Source organism: Salvia splendens, chromosome 2 (genome assembly GCF_004379255.2).
Source record: "Salvia splendens isolate huo1 chromosome 2, SspV2, whole genome shotgun sequence".
Lineage (NCBI taxonomy): Eukaryota > Viridiplantae > Streptophyta > Magnoliopsida > Lamiales > Lamiaceae > Salvia > Salvia splendens.
In genome coordinates, this window is record NC_056033.1 from 14,899,007 (window position 1) to 14,907,009 (window position 8,003).

Below are 8,003 nucleotides of genomic sequence, written 5' to 3' on the forward strand. Positions count from 1 at the left end.
TACATCATTAAAGTGTCTCTCTCTTAATTTATTTTTCTTCATTTCAATTATTTATTACCACTTCCGTCCTATTTCAATTATTTATTACCACTTCCGTCCTATAATAGAAATCATATTTGGTGTGGACACATATTTTAAGAAATGTAAAGAATAGTGAGTTGGAAAAGTTACGAGGTCAATCTTATTGATCTTATACTAGAATGCGAGTGGAGTAAGAGTGTCCACAATGGTGGCCCTTGAAGGCCACCATTTGTGGCCCGACCACCATTCGTGGCTCTCATGTGGCTTCCGTAATGGTAAAGTCAACAAAACTATCAAAAATAACAAGGGCCACCAAATGTGGCCCTCTTTAAAAAAAATTAATTTGTTTATTTTTTTAATATTATTTTTTAATTTAAGTCTAATAAATTTTATTAGTTTTAAATTTATGATATTTATAAATTTAATTAAAGTAAAATAATGTGGATTGTAAATTAGAAAATTCACAACCTAGAAAAAATGTAACAATAACTTCGTTGTATTATATTGAAATAGGAAAATTATACAACGAAAGTGACATAATTTAAAAACAACAAGCCGGAAACCCAAATCACTCTGCAGCGCCCCTTCTACGGTTCCAGACCTCTTCAACCATATCAACCTGCAGTGAATCATGCGATATTTGGCTCCGCATATCGGTGTACCTCTGGATCAAGTATTCATTACTACGTGGTACACCCATGTTGTACTGAGTTCCGTTGGCCGTGAATCTCACTTGCGGCCCCTCACCCCGACTCTCGTCATTAAACAAGTGTGACGATCGTAGAACGTTGATGTCGTTGTTCGATCCAGCGACACCAAAATACGCATGCCAGATTCGCAAGCGGTAATCAGCAATGGCTTCCAAAATCATCGTGGGATGTCTGCCTTTGAAGCCAGAAGTGAACTGCCCCTTCCAAGCCACTGGACAGTTCCTCCACTCCCAGTGCATGCAATCGATGCTCCCCAACATCCCCGGAAAATGATGTGCAGTCCCGTGCATAGCAATCAATCTCTGGCAATCATCGGCCGATGGCTTCCGTAGATACTCCCCTTTGAAGATATCCTTGATCCCCCTGCAAAACTGCCTCAAGTCTGTAGTCCAGTCGTTTCGCCCATCTGTAGGTATTCATCGAACATGTCAGCGGGCCTGGCATAGGCAAGCTGTCTAATTGCCATCGTACACTTCTGGAAAGTCGACAAGCCGGGTCGGCCGGTGGCATCATATCGCAAGTTGAAGCACCTGAACCGCTGCGCCAAACACGTCGCTATATGGACGAAGAGATTTTTCGGCATTCTGAATCGCCGACGGAAAACCTCCATCAACCTGCGGTCTGCCCCGACATGATCACGATCGAAAAATCGCCGATGATGGAATGGCCGGCCAACTGCCACCGCCGCCTCAGCCGCCGCCTCCGCCGCCTCTTCTGCCTCTTCCGCTTCACGTTGCACCGCCGCAACAAGGTTTTGGAACTCTAGATCTACCGCTTGTTGGAATTGTTCATCGTCTGAATCCATAATTACAAGGTTAAATTGAAGTTGGAAGGAAAGATTGGAGGAAAATGGGAGTAAAATGGAGTTGGAAAATGGAGTGGAAATGTAGTATATTTATAACAAAATTTCGAAAATTAAAAAAAAATAATAATAATTTTTCGCGGCCCAGCCGCGATTCGCGGCCCTTGCAATGGGAGGGCCGCGGCTCACACGGCTCAGCCGCGTGAAGGCCGCGGCCGTGGCTCAGCCACGATTCTCGCCTCACCGCCCCGGCTCTCGGCCTTTGCAATGGGGGCCGCGCGCCGAGCCGCGGGCCGCGGCTCCCCGATTGTGGACACTCTAAGTTATGAGACAGAATTTGATCAAACACCGTGATTTAAATAGCTATTATCAATTTATAAAGTACTCCCTCCGTCCCTGAAATTTTGTCACATTTTACCATTTCCGTCTGTCCCACAAAATTTGTCACATTTCACTTTTTTTTATCATTTTTTGCTACATTCCACTAACTTATTTTCACTCACATTTTATTATAAAACTAGTACTATAAAAGTAGGACCCACAACCTATCAACTTTTTCAACCAACTTTCCATTACATTTCTTAAAACCCGTGCTCGGTCAAACTGTGACAAAATTTGAGGGACGGAGGGAATACAAAATAAGAATAGAAATTGCAGCGTGAAGCATTGTTGGGTAGAGCCGACTTTTAGACAGATTATTTGTAGGCGGTTTTTACAATATATCACAGTCTGACATCTCCTTATATATATTCATGCTTTTATTGCAATACATGCAAGAAACCCACAGCCATATCTAAACCTCAAAACTCTTCTTTTTGACATGGCAAATACACCAATTTCGCCTTCATGGAAGGCTCTTTTATGCATGGCTCTATTCTCTATGGTCATTAGCTGCAGAGGAAACTCCTCTGATCACAAGGTATATATAATATATATTTTCTTGGATAGTAATAAAATGCAAACTCTATATATTGTACAAACTCCAAACTCTTCAACACAATGTTGACACAACGTCGATACAGTGTAAAAGTTCAAGATTTTGATGTCAACAGTGTCAACATACACAATGCCAACAGAGCATCAACCGTTGATATTGTGTTGACATTTTTTATTGCTGTTATTTTGTCATTTGTTGACATTTTCTAACTGTCCAGATCATAGTTTAATAGTTTGTACAATATTCAGAGTTAGACATTTGATTACATCCTATGTTTCTTTCAAACAAATTTGAGTTTGTTTCATCATTTGTTTATACATAGGTGTACGTGGTGTACATGGGAGATCTCCCTAAAGGCGGCATCTCTGCGTCGGCATATCACGTGAGTCTTCTACAGGCTACTCTGGGAAGGTTGGTACATTAATTTCATGTGTAATTGGAAAATAAAAATAATTCAATTTGTTTCTATATAATTAATATATTTCTGAATTCAGCAATAGGGTGTCGGAGTCACTGCTCCACAGCTACAAGAGAAGCTTCAGTGGCTTTGTGGCGAAGCTAAGTGAGGATGAGAAGAACAAAATTGCTAGTAAGTTTTATTTTCTACAAAAGTTGGGGAGGCTATTAATTAAGAGGTGCATGGAGTTGTAATGACCTTAATTTTCAGGCTTGGAGGAGGTGGTGTCTGTGTTCCCTAGCACCAAAAAACAGCTGCTCACGACGCGATCGTGGGATTTCATGGGCTTTCCTGTGAACTCGGAAAGGTCTCAGACAGAGAGTGATGTCATTGTCGGAATGCTGGACACTGGAATCTGGCCTGAGTCCCAGAGTTTCAACGACACCGGATTTGGTCCAGCGCCCGCCAAGTGGAAGGGCACTTGCCAATCCTCATCTAACTTCACTTGCAACAAGTCAGTATTTCTCACTTAACTTTTTCAATATGGTGTGCTTGTTTCATTCGGCACATACACTACTAAAAACATACAATATCAAAAATTGAGACGCAATTATTAGCGTTTGATTTTTTTTAAATAATCATATGCAAATTTTGCTTTTTTATAACGCTTCTATTTGTGTCTTCTAATTTTAGTTAAGACACCTACAATAAGGACACTTTATGAAGCGTTGGTGGTATAATTAGTTAGACACACAAATTAACGATCTTAATACCATTAAAAAATATCCTTAATTGTTATTTTTTTGTATTGATAGGGTTAATCATAGTTTCTCTCCACGTTCTTTTTCAAACAATATTTGCATTGAAACCCCATTCTTGTCCCACAACGACAAAATAGTGATATTGGCTCTTCTATAAATGAACGAATAAGGACTTTTAGGTGAGTGAGTGACCATTTCTGACAATCTGTCATTTATATTTTAAAAATTGTAACCCTAACAATGAACCTAAGAATTGTGACTACCATTCTATGCAGTAAAATCATAGGAGCAAGGTACTACCATAGCTATGGGAGCATCAGCCCGCCGGATTTCCCATCGCCGCGGGATTCAGAAGGCCACGGAACGCACACGGCGTCCACGGCAGCCGGCGGGTTGGTCTCCGGGGCCAATATGTACGGCCTAGCAGCCGGAACAGCGCGCGGAGGAGTTCCATCTGTGCGCATTGCAGTCTACAAGATCTGCTGGATCGACGGCTGCTCCGATGCGGATATTCTCGCCACATTCGACGACGCCATTGCCGACGGGGTCGACATTATATCCATCTCCGTCGGTGGCTCCTTCGCCGTCGACTACTTCGAAGATCCCATCGCCATTGGCGCTTTCCACGCCATGAAACGAGGCGTTCTGACTCGAACTCCGTGGGGAACTCGGGGCCGGAGCCCGAGAGCATCGTCAATTTCTCGCCGTGGTCGCTTTCGGTTGCGGCCAGCAGCATTGATAGGAAGTTCCTCACCAAGGTCTTGTTGGGAAACAACGCCACTTATGAGGTAAATTACCATTTCAAATTTGATTGACAAACTATTTTTTCATTTTAGGATATCCACGGTTTAAGTATGCATTTACTTTTTCATTGCGGATCTCACATCTTACTAACTTTTTTACTCACGATTTATTAAAAAATTAATACTAAAAGTAGGACCTAAATTCCACTAACTTTTTCTATTCAGGGAGTCACAGTAAACACATTCACCCTACCAGTGGAGAGTTACAATTTAGTCTATAGAGGAAATGTGCCCAATACTAGGGCAGGTGTTGATGGATCCATATCAAGGTAACATATACTCCTATTTCAGTCAAATCACATGGATATGATGATTAAATCTACTTCACTTAAACTACAATAAACCTGAAAATTTTAGAGATAACAGATAGAGATAATTTTTGATGGAAAATCCTAATGCCATGTGTGATATGTTACATAATTGATGCAGATATTGCGAAGCGGGCACGTTGGACCAGTCACTAGTAAAAGGGGCCATTGTTCTTTGCGATGAGCTTAATGATGCCGACGGACCGGCAGCTGCAGGCGCCACTGGAGCTATAATGAACGGAGATATCTTCAGCGACACCGCCTTCGCATTCCCTCTCCCGGCATCATACTTGTCATCACTAGATGGCGCTCGAGTTTACGATTACATAGTTTTTTTAAAAAAATTCCTAGCCGGTCTCATCCTTTCGACTTTTGCTTCCATTTTTTACTTAATTACTCATTGTTCTTGGCATATATAGTGGTCCCACAGCAACCATCTTCAAGAGCACTGAATTCAATCAATCAGCTCCAGTTGTAGTTTCCTTTTCTTCAAGAGGCCCAAATCCCATTACAAGGGACATTCTTAAGGTGGAGTAGTTAATTAACTTTCTTCATATAATACTCCTCAATTCCATGTTAATTGAGTCATTAATCTATTTTGAAAAGTTTTAAAATAATTGAGTTATTTCTATTTTTGACAAAAAAAATTTATATTTTATTTTATTCTCTTTTATTTTATTTACCATCCATTTAACACATTATTCTTAATTTCCGTACCGAAAAGAAAGACATCAATCAACAAGGAATGTAGGGAGTACTAATTAATTAATGATCCTAGAGTTTTAATCATTTTGTTTCTTCTGCAGCCTGATCTTACCGCACCCAGAGTCGATATTCTAGCAGCGTGGTCGGAGGCTACCACGGTCACCGGCATCCCCGGAGATGATAGAGTTGTAGCGTAGAACATCATCTCCGGAACATCCATGTCTTGCCCTCACGCCTCCGCTGCAGCCGCCTACGTCAAATCCTTCAACCCTACATGGTCCCCTGCCGCCATCAAGTCCGCCCTAATGACCACCGGTAACTATCAACTACTACAACAACAAAAAAAACAAAGATTAAGTTAATTTGTGTTTCTAAATATACTACCAACGCTTCAAAAATGCATCCTTATTGTTGGTGTCCCAACTAAATTAGAGGACGCAAACAAAAATGTCCAAAAAAAAAACAAACCAAAGATCAAGTTAATTTATCATTAATTTAAGAACATTTTTTTGCATCCTTAATTGTTGTTATTTTTAAAAATTTTCCAGCGCAAGTAATTGTGACTCAATTTAAGGACGTTTTCTGTTGTATACATTAATAACATTACAACAAATCCTTTATACTCCCCATGCTCCCATTCCCATTATATGTACCAGTTTTCTATGTTAGCCTATCCCTTATTATTTATTTAACTATTTTTGGCAATTGACCCGATACTGCACTAAATTAAAGTGTTTTAATTTAAATGAATAACACAACACTTGGTATGGTGCTCAAGCCACCGTGATGACCGTGAACGAAAATTCGGATGGGGAGTTCGCGTACGGCTCGGGCCACATCGACCCTCTGAAGGCGAAAACCCCGGGTCTGGTGTACGACATCGAAGAGGCCGACTACGTGAAGCTCCTCTGCGGGCAAGGCTACAGCAACAAAAACCTGCAGCTCGTGACCGGCGACAACTCAACCTGCACGGCGGCCAACAACGGCACAGCCTACAACCTCAACTACCCGTCCTTCACAGTGAGCGGCCCCGTCAACGCCGTCTTCCACAGGGCCGTCACGAACGTGGGGTCCGCGACGTCCACGTACAAGGCGGCGGTGGCTGTGCCATCGGAGCTGACCGTTAGTGTGCAGCCGAGCACGCTGACTTTCAAGTCGGTGGGGGAGAAGCAGAGCTTTGTTGTGACAGTGAGCGCCGCCATTGCGAGTGAGATGGTGTCAGGGTCGTTGGTGTGGGATGATGGGACCTACCAAGTCAGGAGCCATATTGTTGCTTACTCTACTGATGCTTTCTGATCCTTTTTTCAATAAATTGAGATTGTATTTCAATTGTTTGGTGAAGCATTTTTATTTAAGTCCATATAATAATGGCATTTGTATCCTGCATATTTAAACATTTATGTTTTCTACGTTAACCCTTATTTTAATTTGTTCTGATACATAGTACTCACTTCACTTCATCCCACTGAAGATGACTCATTTTTCCTTTTGGTTTGTCCCAACTAAGATGATGTATTATTAAAAATGGAATCACTTTTCTCTCTATTTTATTTCATCTACCTTACTTTACTCTCTACACTCACATACAAAATAAAGTTGCATAAATTCCCGTGCCGTCCAAGGAAGGGGTCATCTTCCTTGGGACCGAGTTTTCAAAAAACAAAAACTCACGCTTAACGTGTTTAGCATGGAATCGAGTTCAGATTTTACATATTGAGATCTTAAGAGTTATTTGAATTAAGACACTAATGCAAGTTTATAGGAAACTTTGTAAATTTATTAGTAGCAAATAAGTTGATTAGATATGCAATATTCATATTACCAATTAAGAAAAGTGATGAGTTAACAAATCGTGTTGTGTAGTTCAGCATGATGATCCATTTAGTTAACGAACTTCACCAAATGAGTTGGGATGATAGTTTATCGAGTTCATTTAATTTCGAGTTATAGTTTTGTTTTTAGGAGGAAAGCATCGTAATAGTAGGCTAATATACTAAGTTTTAGATAGATGGGCGTCCCAAGTTATTTGCACTCTTTTCTTTTTGGGCGTCCCAAGTTATTTGCACTCTTTTAATTTTTAGTAAAAATTATCACATACAGCCGCAATTGTTGACTTTGCTATACACTAATTCCTTAATCTCCGTGCCGAAAAGGAAATGTGCGAGTAGTCCGGGACGGAGGGAGTATTATTTTCTGAAACGTAAGTTTTGGATAGATGGCAAATTAAACTTAGTATATTAGCCTAGTAGCCGCCCATCTAATTTAGTTTTGAAAGAAGACATAAGAAAGCTTTTAATTTATAGTAGTGCCTTTTGATGAAATGACCATATATATTCCACTTTTATTACAAGGCCGGCTCTCATTTCGTTAACATCACTGTTTTGAGTTCTCAAAGACACTAATGCAAGTAAATAATTGGCTTATAGCTGCATCTCTAACAACCTCCACAATAAGAATAGCTCAGCCATAGCCTGACCACAAACTCTTCCTGCCACATCATCAGCACTAAAAATCATCCTACCACATCATCAAAACAAACAAATAGCCCATCAATAGCCT

The 8,003-nt window shown here is 40.6% G+C and overlaps 1 protein-coding gene and 1 pseudogene across 1 annotated transcript; one reads left to right on the forward strand and one right to left on the reverse strand.

Annotated features, from left to right (window-relative positions):
- Window positions 1-1,107: 1,107 nt before the first annotated feature.
- Window positions 1,108-1,536, reverse strand: LOC121774429. Its single transcript, XM_042171309.1, has one exon. It carries the CDS (start codon window positions 1,534-1,536, stop codon window positions 1,108-1,110), a length of 429 nt encoding a protein of 142 aa, XP_042027243.1.
- Window positions 1,537-2,353: 817 nt separating this feature from the next.
- Window positions 2,354-6,740, forward strand: LOC121774437 (annotated as a pseudogene).
- Window positions 6,741-8,003: the final 1,263 nt, after the last annotated feature.

Bases quoted from the DNA above. Each gene is read 5' to 3' on its own strand.
- LOC121774429 (XM_042171309.1), bottom strand. From the start codon at position 1,536: ATGGATTCAGACGATGAACAATTCCAACAAGCGGTAGATCTAGAGTTC.